The sequence below is a fragment of the Drosophila bipectinata genome, chromosome 3L (genome assembly GCF_030179905.1).
Source record: "Drosophila bipectinata strain 14024-0381.07 chromosome 3L, DbipHiC1v2, whole genome shotgun sequence".
Lineage (NCBI taxonomy): Eukaryota > Metazoa > Arthropoda > Insecta > Diptera > Drosophilidae > Drosophila > Drosophila bipectinata.
In genome coordinates this window covers 18,362,477-18,379,800 of record NC_091738.1, presented here as the reverse complement: position 1 = coordinate 18,379,800, position 17,324 = coordinate 18,362,477, and the positions used below count along the sequence as shown (strand labels likewise).

At 41.2% G+C, this 17,324-nt stretch overlaps 1 protein-coding gene and 1 long non-coding RNA gene across 9 annotated transcripts in view; one reads left to right on the top strand and one right to left on the bottom strand.

The window, feature by feature from the left end:
- Nucleotides 1–17,324, top strand: part of LOC108132724 (uncharacterized) — a 63,095-nt gene that overhangs the window by 14,702 nt on the left and 31,069 nt on the right. Inside the window, exons 3-5 of the mRNA XM_017252245.3 lie at nt 5,782–6,049; nt 6,305–6,441; nt 11,475–11,600. Coding sequence (XP_017107734.2) covers nt 5,782–6,049; nt 6,305–6,441; nt 11,475–11,600 — 531 coding nt within the window. The remainder of the gene's footprint in view (nt 1–5,781; nt 6,050–6,304; nt 6,442–11,474; nt 11,601–17,324) is intronic.
- LOC138926246 (uncharacterized) overlaps nt 1–17,324 on the bottom strand; it is a 73,505-nt gene that overhangs the window by 37,559 nt on the left and 18,622 nt on the right. For 6 of the 8 annotated variants that reach the window (XR_011442686.1, XR_011442690.1, XR_011442685.1 and 3 more), the window contains exon 2: nt 11,467–13,159. This is a non-coding gene — a long non-coding RNA (uncharacterized lncRNA). Of the gene's footprint in view, nt 1–2,278; nt 2,294–11,466; nt 13,160–17,324 lie in introns of those variants that run through there. The other 2 variants (XR_011442692.1, XR_011442691.1) reach the window with 2 other exon arrangements.

The window sequence follows — 17,324 nt, the reverse complement described above, 5'->3', positions numbered from 1 at the left end:
CATATTCGCACAACACCTAAAAGCTGAATTTTCCCAACCAACTGCCATTAATCTAAGATACCCACGTAGATGGGAGCCCATGTATCCTCCGAGAAATCCCCCCCCCTGGCACACCCACACACTAATGGCACTTTATTCCTGGTAACAAAGTCTAAAAAGCCGGCCGAAAACTGTTTGCCAAGGCCCGACACTGTCGCTGCCTTCGGCGATGGGCAAAAGTGTCAAAGTGCTAAAGTATGTTCAAAGATTCATAAGATTAAATGCAAAAGCCTATGCCATCGTATCTCCTTCGCCCAAAACCGCCACTTCTGGCGGTGTCTGTGTTTGCTTTTGAGGTGTTTCTTAGACGCCGTCTAGGACCTAGACTCTAGGCTATAAGTTTGCAACAAAATGGGGAACAGATTTAAAAATAGACCCTAGAAACAATGTTATTTTTTAATATTTAAAAAGGAGATCCATTTATAACAATTCCCCTAAAAAATTAAGAACACAAACCTTCAAGTCCATTTTGTCAGACTTGTCTTACATGGCGTATGCGTGATGTATGCACTGGAGCCCAAGGACCTGAAACTCATTATGCCCGACTCGAGTCTCGAGCTAAGAAAAGGAAGCAAAGCGAATGTAAAGAATTACTAAAGTCTAGTCCCGATGCCGAAGGCTACCGACGATGTCTGGCCAGTCCTTGAACTAACCTCCAGAAGTATCTTGGCCTAGCCCAATGCATTTTCCGCATTAGCTTTATTTTACCTTCTCCCCGGCCAGCCGGAAAGTTCGTTGCCCTTCGGTGGGGGTTTTATTTTTTTTTTTAGTTATTCAAGAAATTATTTGCCGAGATGGCGTGAATTTCAATTTTCGCTGGGTTTCGGTTTGCTTTTGCTTCTATTTTGAATGCCGGACGAAGTGAGCGCGAAAAATTTAAATTGAAAATGCAAAACGCTCATATGCAATTTGTTTGGCAAGACTGGAGACTGCAAAAGCTGGCTGCCTGGGTATGAAAGGATCGGCGGGGTTGGGCCCGGGCCTTTTTTACAGTTTGCCGGGCATAAAAATCCACGACGGTCTACATTGTTGTCAGTTTGTAGCTTTGGCTACAATCGTTTGCTTTACGAGCCCACCCTCCCACACACACATGCCGGCAGGACCAAAAGCATTTGGCATTTTATGCGAAATGTTTTCTCAGAGAAAGAACCGTCGGGATTCGGCATTATAGTTGTATGAGATCCCAGGCCAGACCTCCAGACCTCCAAACCTCCGCTCTTCTTTATTTTTTTTCCTTTCCATACCAATTCCCAACTTTAGCTACAAATTCCCGCCATTCCACACGCAATCTTTGCCCGCTCTCTCCGCCTTGGCTTTAAAATTAAGTTTACATTTTTAATGTGGCAAAAAGGACTCGCACTCACCCCCTCACCGGATGGCACTGCGTCAGTTTTATGTTTGCCGGCTTTAATGCTCATGACTTTTGGTATTTCTGCGCGCTGCCTGATAGTCAGAATGAGGAATAGTTGAATGAATGAGAGATAAAATTCGGGGAGTATGTGGCGAATAAGTCATATCATAAGGCAAATGGCTGAAGGGTGTACTAGATGTCAGGAAAACGCTGAACATAAGCGACAATTTGATTAAACTCCTGTCCAAGGGTGTGGAAAATAAGACAGATTTACAATTATGGAATTAAAGTGTATGGAAGGGATTAAAGTTGAGGGTTTTAATTGTAAAAGTTTGAAACGAGTTGCTTAGATGGGTGTCTGTAAAGTATGAATATAAATCTGACTATAAATGAGTTAGGCAAATGCTTATTTGCAATTTTATAGCATAATTTGAATAAATTAAAATCTTTACTCTGATTAATATTCCAATAAAATTATCACTAGATTTATTTATGATTTGATAAATGAATTCAATTGTAAAATTATATATTATTCTACTCTATCATTTTTTCCTGATTAATTTGATTGTGGGTGTTCTCAATTATACATTACTCATACGCCACATTGTCTCCCAAAGCGTGTAACCAGAGAATGACTCCTCACCACTCCTGATCCGCTGTGCTGGCCAAATCACGTTGCAATTGCCACAGACGACTCTGGGGCGCAAACGAGAGGAGAAACGAGACTTATTAGACCGAAGCGTGATGCGTGACACCAACTTTAAATTGTGCAAAGACAAGCGACAGGACCTCTGAGCCCTCTCCCGCGTCCTGGCGCTCTTTTCGACCATTTCCCGCTTTTCCCCAACATTGCAACGTAATCTTGGCCATTACTCAAAAAGTAGCTTCGCACGTAGACTGCGACTGAAAAAAAAGAGAACGCAGAAAATACTATCCAATGGGAAAGTACACATCAAGAAATTAAAGAAAACCATAAAAAATATGTTGGAAAATAATTTAAAAAAAACTATAAATGATTAGAAAACTTTGTCTATTAAAGCACTTAAAGAATTAATATTAAAAGAGGTTAATAAAGTTATTATTGAATATTTTAAGTGAAGAATTATCTCTCTTTTTGGCCATGTTATGAAGCCCTCTCCATTTTATTTTCGTGCAGCTCCCTCTGCGGGTGACATTCGAAGTCTGTTTGTGTTTGTGTTGCCGTTTTGCGCCTTTTGGCCAGCAGCACCTTCCCCCACTACTTTCATGACTCCCACCAGAGCTCCCCTTGGCCCAGGCGCCTCTGTCATTGCCACCGCTGGCTGTATTCTGGCTTTGAAATCACAATCCACTGGCGCTCCCCTGCGAGTCCCCTAATGGCTTTGTTATGCTAATTTCCCGACGCCTTCTGGCCATCCGCGAGTCGCCTTTTGGCCCATACTCCAGCCGCCTTTTGATGCTGCTTCTTATTAATTTAATTATAAATATTATTATTTTTTGTCAGCTTGCTGTTGATTTCTTTTTTTGTGGAAATTATTTCATTTTCCGGGAAATGAAATGCCCACGTTTGCGACTTGATTTCTGAGGGAGAAATTCAAATATTATTTCATAGGTTTCTACTTTCTTTCTGTCTCACAGTTTACGGCTTTCCACTTTGGCTCTTACTGGCCCAGATGCGTTTATTTAGTGAAGTGAGCTAGACCAATAGACGTCATAGGCTTTTCCATTTTCCCTTTCGTTTTGTGCCTGCAAAAAAGTGAAACTCTGTCATTTGGTGAAGGGGTCTTAGCCCCAAAGCCTTTCATAAGCGCCGCATAAATTCTTTGTCAATTGTGGCAAATTTCTGCTTTCCTATCCTTGTGCCTTCTGCCTTCTAATTGTGGCCATGTGATTGCATCCGAAGGACTCAAAGTGTAACTAGAATTTGATTGTGCCGGGGCATGGGAGTGTATTGATTGGATAAGCTAGTCCAAGGGTGGAGACAGACGAGTGTCCTCCCAGTCATGTGGTCATAAATTCAATGAAAGACCTTTGAGAAGCCTGATGAAGTTTAAGGGATAAGAGGACTATTTTTTGGGAATAACCACCAACTAGAGGGTATCTGTTTGTGGTAATTAAGGATTGTAGTTCCAGAGGATTCATTTTTTTTAGTGTCTTTAATATTTTTAAAACACGGTGCTCTGAATTTTTATTTGCCTGCCATTCCCTGAGAAGCCTTTCATTCGATGTTTCTTCTAAAGAGCTTCTTGCCATTGTTGTTTTCTGGTCTTGCTTTGGACCACGTTGCCGTTCTTTTAGCCTTGACTAGCCATGGCCAGTTTGCCGGCATGTGGCTTAGAGATGGCTTACAAGCTGTTTCCTTGTTTTTTCCTGGGACCTTTTGAGCCGGGAGATGGCTTGTGCTGCAACCGATTATCTTCCGACTCCGTCTGCGCACTTTGCTTCCTTATTCCTAGCCATTATCCTTTCAGCCGGCCTGCAGCCTTATTCATAGCCTCCACTTGCTGGTAACTGCATTCCTAAGCTCAATCACACAGGAGCCGGGCGAATCTGCATTGAATTAACTGAAGTATAAACGTATTTTTGTGTATGCCAGACCGAAAATCCAGTTGAGTTTATAATTAAAATTCCTATGACCCGGAATCCCAAGCGCATAGGTGCCTGCCTCTCGTTACCTCTCTTCGCAGAATTTAAATGACGTTCTTTCCAGGAAAAAGCCGTCGTGTGTGTATGTGGGCTCGACATTCAAGTGAAACTTTAGACATAAAAGCCAGACCCCTTGAAACCTTTTTTTTTCTGCCATGTCCACCCTTTCGGGCTTTATTGTTGTGGCAGGGCTTAGCCGTGCAGACATTTGGACGTAACTACTTGAAGTTTTATGCCCCGTTTCTTTTTTCCTCCTGCCACATGGGAGGACTTTATGGCTCATACGTGTGAGTTGCTTTCGGCGTATATTGAAAACTCGGCATTGTTATGACTTTGAAACAAACTCAGGGAGGGTGCGAGGCGCAAGCATCTTTCCTCCTTAGCCCTCGACTTAATGGCAGGTGCAAGAAAAAAAGCGAAAACACAGCACAACGTCAGCAGTGAAAAGGGAAAAAAGAAAACTGTTATCGGTCGGGGTGCTCGAAAGCGCACTTGATTGCTCAAATCCATTGTGTATCCCCTTTTAAGCCTTTTGTTTTCCATTATGCGCCGGAAGTGTTGTAAACACTTTGGCGCAGGACAGCCACAGCCAGCCACAGCCAAAGCACAAATAATAACCCAAGAAGTGCCAAAGGGCAAGGAAAAGTCCAAGTCCAAGACAACGTCTCAAAAGGCGTCGCCAAGAACTCTGCAAACTTTTTGCAACACGGAAAAAAATTTCATTAAAAACAGAATCAAAATTTCTGAAGGTTTTCTTTATACATTCGCTAAATTTAAAAATATTGTTATTCTAAAAAAATATTTACTCAAAATAAAACATCCTTATATTTGCCAAAATGTATTATTTATTTTTTCAAGTCCATTCAGATTCCAGGACATTTTTTAAATAAAACACAAAGAGGACACACGGAAATAAAGCATAATAATGTGGCATGACAGTATGCTGGGAGGGGGAACGACGACAGGGGCTAAGAGTGGATTGGGAAAAGCGGCGCGTGCCAAACAGGAAAGCACTCATAACGCTTGGGTCTCCCCTTTTTTTCCCGCTCCCATTATTTCTGAGGCGTCCCCTCGTGACTTTCTCCTGTCAATATGTTTCCCGCTCGACTTGTGCTATAATTGTGTCCTCCCCTCCAGGACATTTGCCGTGCATGTGTATGTATCAACGAGGGTTAAAGAATGAAGATAATGCCAACCGGGACACTTTCAGTTACTTAGCTCGACTTGAAGAGCGTCCGTTGCTTGGGGACCCACGATGGATCCGAGAGTTGTCTTCCCCTTTGCTCTTCCTGTTGATTTTAGAAACTTACAAGTGGGCAACGAAAAATATCCCAACTGAAGCTAAAATAATTAGCTTGGGAGACTAAGCAGAAATTGCAGAAAAATGAGAAGGCCACAGGGGGCAAGGCTAACAAGGATAAATACAGAAAGCGGGTCGGTAGGAAAAGGGGAATTACTTAAAGGTTCTTTGGAAAACAGATTACAACTTCATTTAGCATCAAAGAGGTATGAAATAGGAACGAAAAATGGTCATTAAAATTCTTATAAAGTAACTAAAGTATTTTATAAAGAATTTGTTATAAATCCTGTACGCATGACTTTAAAAATATGAGTCAAAACTCACACTCCATATGGGTCAGCTGGAGGGCATTTTCTACGACTCACCGCCACCTCATTTTCCGGTTGACTGGAGCGCTTTGATTCCAGCACATCACCTGACAATTTGTTGACTCAACTAATCCCTTCGTCACCATTCCCATTTCCAGATGCCGAGGATGCCCAGACGCCACAAACACTGCCATCACCGGTTGTGGAGTTCATCTTCGTCGGTGCAGCGTCTGGTGGAGCTGCAACTGCTGCTGCCCGCGGTGTTGGTCCTCCTGCTGGCCACCACCCTCGGATTCGCCTGCCGCGTCTCTGAGTTCTCATGCAAGGGCAGCGGGAACAGCGGCAACATTTGCGTTCCACTGGACAAATACTGCGACGGACGCAGCGACTGTGCCGATGGCACCGATGAGCCCAAACATTGCTCCGGTGAGTAAATGCCAGCAGATGGCCATGTCTGCTTTTTCCTGACAAAAGAACTTAAAATATACAACGAACAGTAAGACCTAAAGAGAGTTGACCAGAAGAGAACAAACTGCAGTGCAACAGTGCGTATGAGTTATATTATAGCTTAAAAAAATACTCATACGCCCTGTTGTACTTAACGATGGTCATCTCTATCGTGGTCTTACTGTAGTTTACCGAATACTCAGCTCAAATTCCACTTTTTCACTCTGTCGACAGTCTGCAATCGGACTTATTATGGCGATATTGGACGCACCTATGCCATAAAAGTGCCAACGCCACAGTGGAATAAATTGCCGTTCCTCTGTCACTTGACATTCACAGCATCCGGTCATGATCAAGGCGACATTGTCCAGGTGAGTAAGGGGTTTACCTAAGAGGGTGTGTGTTTTTTCTTTTGGGGAGAAGGGGGAGAGCTGCCAAGTCCGTGCAGTGTTTGCTCGGTTCGTGTTGTTGTCCGCTGTCCTCTGTCCGATGTCCGGGTGTCCGTAGTCCGCTGTCCGATTGTTGGCTTTAGTGAGCCGTAGGCCAAAGATTAGCAGTGCGTCAGCGACATAAAAGTGCAATGCACACACATCCGTTGGCCTGAGAGAGTCCCGGGTGTAGGGTTCTGCAGAGTGTGTGGTATGCGGAGCAGGTGGGGAGCGTTCTCTAACAGGAACTGACACACAACACCCACACAATGTCAGACGACAGCGACATGCACAAATGCACCGCCGTGAAATATTCCGAGACAGAACCATTCCCCAGCCACAACAAAAGCTTCAGGTCTGGATGAAGCTGCGGGTTTGGGTTTCTAATGGGTGAATGTTCTGGATATGTGGCTTATGAAAATGATCTTGAAATATTGAATTAATATTCTCTAAAATATGAAAATCTACATATATCATATCATTCTTAATTAAAAACGAATAATTCAAACACCACCATGTTGTAGTATTGATATATGAAAGAACTTGATTGTCTAGGGTATTTTAGAATCCATAGTACTCCATTTTTCCCCTTATTCTAAGCTCTATCTCTATCTCCATTCGTGCTTGCCACGCAGAATGTCTCCATTTCTCGCCTCAGTGGCATTTCTGCCGACATTTTCGGAGGTTCTAGCATTCGGTGCGTGCTTAATTAGGACTTCTGGCGATTTCCAGCCGCGCTTTAAGTGAAGCCTAGCTCTTTAAAAAGCCTTTTGGGGGGACCCTGACAGAGATGGTACGACAGGCAGTGAAAGAGACCCACAACCAAGACAGACAGATAAAGTAAGAGAGATAGATAGAGAAGAAATGGGCAAACAAATCGAGCGGCAAGCGACGAACAGCAAACGGAAAGTGGAAGCCCACCCACGTTGACAATGAAATTAGACACGCTTCAAAACATTTTTGGCGAGCTGTCAGAGAAACGTCAATTTCAATTTCGAAAATAATTGATTTCCCATGCAATTTGCGTAAACATCGCAATGAGCAGTTGAGTCCCAGGAAGTGGTAGTCAGCAAATCTGTTCCCTTGCCACATCCTCCCTGCAAAGTTTTCTCGACAGTCTCGAATTTCCATCCAATACTCTGGGGAGTCTTGCACACACATTTGAATAAGTAGGTACATCCACATAAAATGATATATGCAAAATGTTCCTTCGTGGGCTTTGCACCTTGCACAAATCTGTCATGCATAAGTTATAACTTTTTATTTTGTGTTTCCGCATTTGTAGACCACATTTTTTGATAAAATGATACACAGAAAAAAAGGGAAAATTTAATTACGAAAATGTGTGGTGAAATTTTTTTTTCTGGCTAAAGAATCTCGAAAAATGTACGAGATAATCTCTATAAAAATTGTACTACATTTTTTAAGATACTTCAAATTTTTTATAGCCAATAGCCATTTCGGCTCTCTGTACATTTTTTCCTTTAACTCTTCCTTAACTCATCGTAGCATATAAATCATGCGGTTGGCTTTTCTCTGGCTTCCCGGGTTTCCCGCTTTCCCAAAGGTCTGCGTGGTTTTTATACCCTTGCAGAGGGTATTATAATTTTGTCCAAAAGTGTGCAACGCAGTGAAGGAGACATCACCGACCCTATAAAGTATATATATTCTTGATCAGGATCACCTCCTGAGTTGATATGAGCATGTCCGTCTGTCCGTCTGTCCGTCTGTCTGTTTCTACGCAAACTAGTCTCTCAGTTTTAAAGCTATCGTCTTGAAACTTTGCACACACCCTTCTTTCCTTTGCACGCAGTATATAAGTCGGAACGGCCGGGATCGGCCGACTATATCCTATAGCTGCCATATAACTGATTGATCGGAAATGGTATAACTTTGGTGTTTTTAGAGTTAGAGAGTTCAAATTTGACATGAGAGCTATTTTTGGCAAAATAATACGACATGCCAAATTTCATAAGGATCGGCCGACTATATCCTATAGCTGCCATATAACTCAACGATCGGAAATGACCCAACTTTCGTGTTTTTGAAGATAGAAAGCTAGAACTTGGTACACATTCTATTTTTGGTCAGTTAATCCGACCTACAAAATTTCATTAGGATCGGCCGACTATATCCTATAGCTGCCATATAACTGAACGATCGGAAATGACCCAACTTTTGTGTTTTTGAAGATAGAAAGCTGGAACTTGGTACAGATTATATTTTGATCCATCCTACCAAATTTCATAAGGATCGGCCAACTATATCCGATGTTTGCGATATATATCCGGTTTTAGCTGCAAGGGTATATAAACTTCGGCTCCGCCCGAAGTTAGCTTTCCTTTCTTGTTTTTCCTCTCACTCTGGTGCGTCTGTGTGGGAAATTGCTTGAAATAATAATGTTAGACATCCGCGAGGACGAGGACGAGAGCCAGGGAACCAGGCAGCCAGGGTTGTTGTTGCCCTGTCTGTTTGTACATATTGATTGATGATTGTCAGCCAGAATACCAGACCCACGCAGAAGTTTAAATTGCCTGGGAGTTTGCCATTTACCCATGGGCTAATTTTTAATGGAAATACCTTAGCCCACACACGGCCCTGAGTTTGGTTAAATCAAATGGCCAAAAGTGGTCTTTTTTTTGGCGCAATTTAAACTCTTAAATGGACAGAAAAATGTGTACATGCCATGCAGACCAAACTCTGCATAAATTAGCATATTTTTTTATCATCAATAATATGAGTTTATTTTTTGTGTGCCATCATATTTTAGTTTGCCATTTTTTCGTCGCCATCTGATAATTTTTTTAATGCATAATCTCTATTGAATAAATGGTCTTTTGTGGTAAAATTCATAATAAATTGAAGGCAATAAAATCTAATTTACCGTCACAAACAAATCAGACATGATATGGATAAAACCACCAGGGCTTATTGTTTTATTAAACCTTTTTTTGACGATCTTGAAGTGTATGATTTAAGTTTCACACTTTGGCACGTTGAGGAGCCAAAAAGTTTAGAGCCAAAATGCAAAGAGCACATAAATTATGTCCTTCACTTGCCCAGGGGAATTTCCTCTCGTACAAGCCCGGCAAAACTTGCAAATTCAAAAGTTTTTCTCGAATTCTCCCACTGTCGTCCAGTTGTCGCCTCTAATGAAGCCACAAATGCCATGTACGATGTGGATTTTTCATTCGAACTCTTCTTTTTTGGTCGCTGTCACGTTTGCCTTTGTGATACCCTTGCAGAGGGTATTATAACTTTGGTCAAAAGTGAGTAAAGCCGTAAAGACATCTGCGATACTACATAGTACATATATTCCGATATCCGATATTTGTGATATATGTATATGTGTAGTGTTTTAACCGATCTAATATATACATACAACCCGTCTCCGGCCGAAGAAAGCATTATTTATATTGGAGCTTTATATTTATTTTACATTGATCGGAAATACCATTACATCGAGGAAAAATGGGGTTTCCCTGACGAAAAATGGACAAAACATTTAACAACAAACATTTAACAAACATTTTTAAGGGATTTTGATGCAGAATAGTTGGGAATCGATATCAAAATCTTTTGAGGTACTCCGCTTAAAAATCGGATGGGAATTGGGGAAGATACAGCCATCACTGTGGGCCATATAGGGAAAAACCCCATTTTTAAGGGCTCCATCATGAAAAATGGACAAAAAACCGAAAAAATAGTTGGTCTCAGGATTTTGATGCAGAATGGTGCGAATTCGATCTGGAAATTATTTAAGGTACCCCGCTTGAGAATCGGATGATAATTGGGGAAGATATAGCCATCACTGTGGGCCATATAGGGGAAACCCCCATTTTCAAGGGATCACACCACGGAAAATGGACACAAAATCTTAAAAATATTTTGTCTCAGTATTTTAATGCAGAATGGTATGGAATCGATCTAGAAATCTATTAAGGCACTCCGCTTATGAATCGGATAAGAATTGGGAAAGATATAGCTATCCCTGTGGGCCATATAGGGAAAAACCCCATTTTCAGGGGAATAATTTAAAAAATAATGGTGGGGAATCGATCTAGAAATCGTTTAAGGTATTTCGCTGGGGAATCGGATGAGAATTGGGGAAGATATAATTATATTTGTGGACCCGATAGGGAACAACCCCATTTTTAAGGGATCGATCACGAAAAATTGAATAATTTTGAAAATGAAATTATATACTATCCGACATTATCTTGTATGTAACATCAACTGCCATTTAACTGCAAGGGCATATCAGCTTCGGATGCTCCTGAAGTGAGCTTTCCTTTTTGCCTAATATTTCAAATTGGAAGTGAAAATCTCTAAGATACGTAGGTGTTTGGAAACTTGACTAAATGAAAAGCAAGTGGCAAGTGAAACACGAGGCAGAACCCTTTTCATTTCAGTTTTCTTTCCAATTTTCGGAGCTTCCGCATTCGGGCCCAGCACACACACTCCCAGACACAGACGCTGGCATTTATTTGCATATTTTATTAAGAAAAATACATGTGTACACATAAGTACATAATGTACATATTGCATACCAGATTAGATACTTGACTTTCTGCCTCAGAACTTCCTTACGTTGACCTTGACTTGACTTCCTCTTTGGGAGTGTAAGGGTGTGTGTGTATTTTTTTATGGCCAATCAAATATGCAAACAGTGGGCGGGCGCCATAAGGCGTGGCAAGGTCCTTACAGTTTTTCTCAAATGGAATTTCATTTGCATAACTTTTAGCAAAAATAAAATATAGTTTTAGTTCCAAGGAGGAGTGAAGGAGTGAAGGGATAAGCAAACGTTTCGTATAACTTTTGGAATAAGCTTAAAAAATAATGTTTTTTAAATAAGAAAATACTTTTTTCCAGACAATATTTCTGTAAGCCGAAATGGCAATAAAAATAATAGTTTGAAGCTTGAAATAAATATATATAGAGTTTATTTAACCAACCCTATTTATTTACCTTTGCAGATCATCTTTGATGGCTTCACGGTGGGCCGCTTCGATGAGGGCATGGTCGACACGGACGTGGATGGTTACGAAACGAGTCTCAGTCCCACCGGCGAACTGCCCGGCTGTCCCGAGGGCTTCATGCAGGTGAGAGTGCTGGAATTTCATTTATTAAAATTCATGTTACGTGATAATAAAAATAGTTTTTTCCCCTCCACCCTCCTCCCCGGGGGAGTGGGCGGGTAAATTTTGTCCGGGAGTTTGCACTCCATTTGCTTGCGTTGTCGTGGCTATAATTTTATGCCCAAGCCAATGGGCGTTGGATGGATAGATCTGTGGATGAATGGGTGGTGGGTGGTTGGGAAATCCTGGCCAGGACTTTGGCTTGTCATCGTTGGTAGGTTTCGTCGCCAGGCGTTGCCGCTGCCGTTGTCGTTGTCCTTTCCTTTCGTCCTTTCCGTCGTTCGATTCAATCAATGTCCGAGTAATTCTGTAATTTTCTGTTTGGCTCTCTGTTGACAAATACCACATTAGCCTGGCAAATTGAATTGAATGGTGCGCCAGTGTGCGTGCCCCTCTGCATCTGTGTTGGCCATGTCGATCCCGGGGTCTGAAGCTTGAGTGCTGTTAGTGTTGTCATTGGGTCATATCCATTTAGCCCCGTCTCTGGAAGCTCTGGGATAAAAAGAAAAACTATTTAACATGTACGAAGCACAGTTCGTCTCTCTGTCTGTCTGTGTGGTGTATATTTTTATCGCAAATTTTGCGGACACATTTAGTGAGCTATGTAGGGCTCTGTCCTCGCCCTTGTCCGAAAACGCCACTGCCAACACCCAAATCCTGGCTAAATGAAATGTACAAAAAAGCACACTAAATCCCTGTAATTGACTTGTGCAATATGTTCAAATGCTCCCTTCGTTTCTATCCGTATTTGTTTCAGTTTTTGTCTGTCTACTCACATCTGCATTCGTATCTTTCAGGTTGACTGGCATCCCTTGAATCGCTTTTGATAAACTCACAGTGCTTTAGTTCAGCTAGCAACTTTATTCCCCCTTCACTGGCCATAAGCCGTTTTAATTTCTAGCTTAAATGAAGTGTCTGCATTGAAGTGCTGAAATTTTAGACATGTTGGTTCGCTTCATCGTCTTTTCAAAGTAAAATATTCTTTAGTTAAGGTCCTGGCCCATGCATATGTTTTATTGAAGGGAGGGTATTTCCTATTTAATAATAGGAGGTATAACTTATCCATTCGATGCTATCACTACTATCCCTAAATATCTACTAACTACGTGGAACGCTTTCATCTTTGGACTGCTGGAAAACCATAAACCTCTATTAGTTTAGCTCTATAGGCTTTGTTTCAGATGTGCCCCACTTTATCCTCGTTGCTAGCCTTCCAGCATCCTGTATCTTTTTGGCCCTTTGTGCAACAATAAATTTTAACAAGCGTGGGGCGTGCACTGACATTTTGTGGCGCTGGGGCTGGGTCTCCCAAAAAAAGGGAGCGCTGCAAAATTGCAGGACTGTGGGCCTGCGATGCCGTGCAGTCGTATGCATCCTGCGATGTCCTGTTGAGGTTTCATTTGGCGCTTGACATGTGTACGGAGTTGAGGGATTTCCGCAAATGGGATAAGGGGTGCGCCGATCCGGGATCCCTCTAGTTTTTCCTGACATTGCACTTTTCCAGGGAACATCAGCTGTACACCCTTGAAAGAGAAAAATGCGCTTGATGTGGTAACCTAATTTTCTCTAAAAAACAATTAGGGTTTTCAACAAACACTAAGAACTACATATGTGGCCTATTTGTTACTTTAGAAATGCTTATAGGAGGACTTTATAGCCCCTTAATCCTTATAACCGTCTAATCTTAATCTAGAGTATTACCAAAACCGGTGACTAAATTTTTCAACTTTTGAAACACTTTTTTTTTGTATGTGTTGCCTTCCGCTTCGGTTTTAAAATGCAGTTAAATATTTTCAATTTTTTTTTCGTTGCTCCTGCATTGTTCATTGTTTTCGTGGCAGTTCTATATAGACTCGTAACTAACCGCAGGTTTGTGTTCTGTTTTTTCCCCCGCCGTTCAAAAACCCACCATTTCCATCGGAGCTGGGCGTATTTATTTTCTGTTCTGTTTTTTTTTCGTGTTTCTGTGGCCCCCATTGAAGGCAATTTTAACTGCTGACGCGGTTTTGTAAACCCCCCGGCCCTTGGCTCTCGGCCCCTTGAACCTGTATAAATAATGCGTGTCATGGCCTGGCCACATAAATTCTTGACCGAAACGGAAAATTTATATCCGCTGCCTTTCCCACATAGTATACGCTTATATATGATTTACCCAGGTCCAGCACCATCACCCCGTGTCGGGTCTGAAGTTTCAGTTTAATCATTTATTCAATTTAGTTGGACATTCTGTCTCATGCATTTTGAAAAAGGCCGAAAGGGGAGCGATGCCGGCCTGTCCTTATCTTGACCTTTTCGGAATTATTTTTAATAATTCAGCAAACAATCTTTGGCTGTCAGTGGGCCTTAAATACAGATTCAGATGAAATTCCGTAACTTAAAACTTTTATTTTTGGTTGGCTTACCATTTTAAATATATTTAAAAATCTTAACTACGTTAGTCAGTTTAACTGAGGCTCAACCGTATTTTGAGTTGGCTTTACAAAATCCCAGTGTCACATCCTTGTTTATCTGCTTGAAACTCCTGCCAGGACCTTTTGTCTATTTGCTAATATTGCTAATCATAAATAATAAAGTTTATGCATAAACGTATTAACCTAAATCAACAGCAACAACAAGGGAGACGAGGAGCCTGCTGGTATCCTTGGGCCCGAGTGTCCTTGTGAGAGCAGCTTGAGCAAATGACTCAATATTTGACAATCATAACATCCCCATCCTTGTGCTCCAGCCAAGCAAAACAGGACAGCCGAAGGAGTAGAAGCAGCTTGGACATCCTCCAGTTTGTCAATAGTTTTTATGAGGCTCCGTACATATAGAAGAGTATATACGTAATATGTATATGGATTATGCAACAACTTTGCCATGGTTAAGCTCATAACTCAACGTGGCCGAGGACTGACCGCGGAAAGTTAGGGAAAATTTACGAGTTTTTGAAAGGAAAAGGCTCCAAGGTCTGGAATTTTTTGTTTTACTTATTTATTGGCTTGTCTCTAGAGCATTTGTATTGCAAATTAAAAGCCTTCACGGCTAAATAATTTATTTTTAATATGGCAAATGCCTTAAATTGCAATAAATCAAACAGCTAGCGGGGACATTGCGACGTGGCTGGTATTATGCTCTTAAATCGTATCACAATTAACTTGATAGAATGAACACTGACAAGCGGCAGCTTTTGTTTATTGTTTTCAGATTATGCGAGGGGGAAAGGATTCAGCGGCTGCCAGGACATCGGCAGTGCAGATAAAAATTTTATCGCACTCGCTGACATCCCTGAGCCCCAAAACGATGCATTCTTTTCGTATAAATACCCTAACATTTCCATTTATTAATTTATATATATAATAGAAAAAAAACTGATAGCTGAAAGGATCTCCAATAGTCCTTTAAGTCTATTTTATAAACAATTGACTGAAAATAGCTTCTAGTTTCAATTAACTTTCCAGTTTTTAGTAGGCCATCATGCCAGCACGTGTGAAAATGTTTGGCCAAGAAGATAGTCATTTTTATTAGCCCTGGCATAATCAAGTCAAATTGCTTTAAAATGTAACCCGCAGGCCAAATGTTGGATCAAAAAAAATGTTTCTACAATAATAATTCAATCAATTTAAAACCAACACAAAACGAACCAGAAAAAGCAAGTGCAGATAGGCCAAAGACGAGCAAAAAAGACTCAAAAGGACGAAGGACCCCACACACAACGACGAAAGTCCAATAATTCGTTATGAAGTCGATGCTAATAACGCTCCAATGCACACAATGGACATGATGACGATGATGAAGAGGAGCGACCAAAGGGATAGGCGAGGAAGTGAAGGGAGCATAGGGTAAAGGGATAGATGCACTGAAATAAAAAGTTTCATGTGGGAATGACAAATCACAATCAAAACTTTAGAGCCAAGAAGTGCGAAACGGGTCATATGCGTAATATTTTTCCTAACTTTGAGACCACCTTTTAAAGAAAATTTGTGTTTATAATAGTAACAAATAAATAGAAATTATATTTTCCTGTGTAAGAAGAAGAGGCCTGGGTCCTGGAATCGACCAGTGAGTCTGCAATGAATTTACACAAAATCGAAATCAGAAAATTACCATTATGCCAGGCAGTAAAGCCTGCTTGTGGATCTCCCTACCCCTTGCCCCTGCCACACCTACCCCAATCACTATCCAATCGGTGACCCATTCATCCTGCCCAGGGATAGAACGGGATGGCCAATGGACTTGCCCTGGTCATTCAATATGACAGCAGCAATGGACCGACACGACTCCAGTGCAACTGCAACTCTAACCAGTTACAAATATTGGCCAGACCTCGATTGGCGACTTTGCAATTACAGCAAAAATTGTTGTTTGGGTTTGAGGCAGCCGCAGGACATGTCCGGCCTGGGCCAGAAAGGACATACTGGCCAGAAACAACTGCCGCCGGCTAAGGACTGAGAGTCGGCCTCGGCCTGGGCATCGGCATCGGCGTCGGTGGTCGGTTCAGTTCAAATAACCCATTAACTAAAAACTTAATCAATTGGAACCCCAGTGTAAATGAGCTGCCATGGCTGTTGCCTTTTCCATTTTCCAATCCTCCATTTATCGACTGCTGGCCACTGACCCAGGCCGCAGGCTGGTAAAAAAATAAGGATGAAAAGCGGAAAATTCTTCCCCCTCAAAATGCCAGTGTCCTCTCCCTCTACTGGTATTAGCAATATTAATGCCGCCTATGGATGGTCGGAGGCTCAATAAATGTCAGTTGTCCCGGGGCGAAGGCAAACGTTTGTGTCGCATAATGGGGCAGTGATATTCTTTATTCAGCAGGGTAGCCTGGATATGTGGAAATCAGGAAATTGTCTAGACTTCGATGAAGATGAGCAGTGGTAATAAAGTTAGTGGGCAAAAGTTTACTTAATACGAGGGGTACGTATTCGCCAAGATACAGCCATCGCCATAGCTCGCCATTTAAAAGTTTTAAGAAAATAATTTTTAAAATGATTTTTTTTAACCTAACAGGTTTTGATGAAGACATATGGAAAATCGATACACAGATTGTTCAAGGTATTTCGCTAAAGAATCGGATAAATATTCACAAAGATTTAGCCTTCGCTTGGGTCCATATTTAGCTCCACATGCATTTTTTCAGGAAATCAAAAAAAAAAATTTTAAATAGTGTGAATAGTAAAATTTTTCTATAAATTTTAGTCTTTAGATTTTGATGCAGAATTACAAAGTATCGATTTAAAAATGATTAATGGGAGAGGAGAAAAATAAACTGTTTTAAAATTTAAATGCAGATTGTCCGAGAATTTGTCTACGAATCGTTCTAGGTATTCAGTGAAATAATCGAATAGACATTTCTAATGATACAGCCTTTTCTCTGGGAATTATGGAGCTTTACTTGCATTTTCAAACTTTTTCAAGAGGATCCTCCAGAAAATTTGTTTCTAAAATATGATGCAGAACCGAGTACCGGTCTGTACCGGTCTTACAGAATTCTACAAAATTTAGTACCGGTCTACAAATCGTTTATGGTATTCCGCGGAAGAATCGGATGTGCTTTGGAAAAGCATTGCTTTTGTAACATTTTGGATAGGAATCCTCTATGAAGCTTATGAGAAAAAATTGAAATAGCAAATAAAATTGCTTGCTGGTTTTGATGCAGAATCATAGAAAATCAATTCTTTTAAGGTATTTCGCTCGAGCATCAGA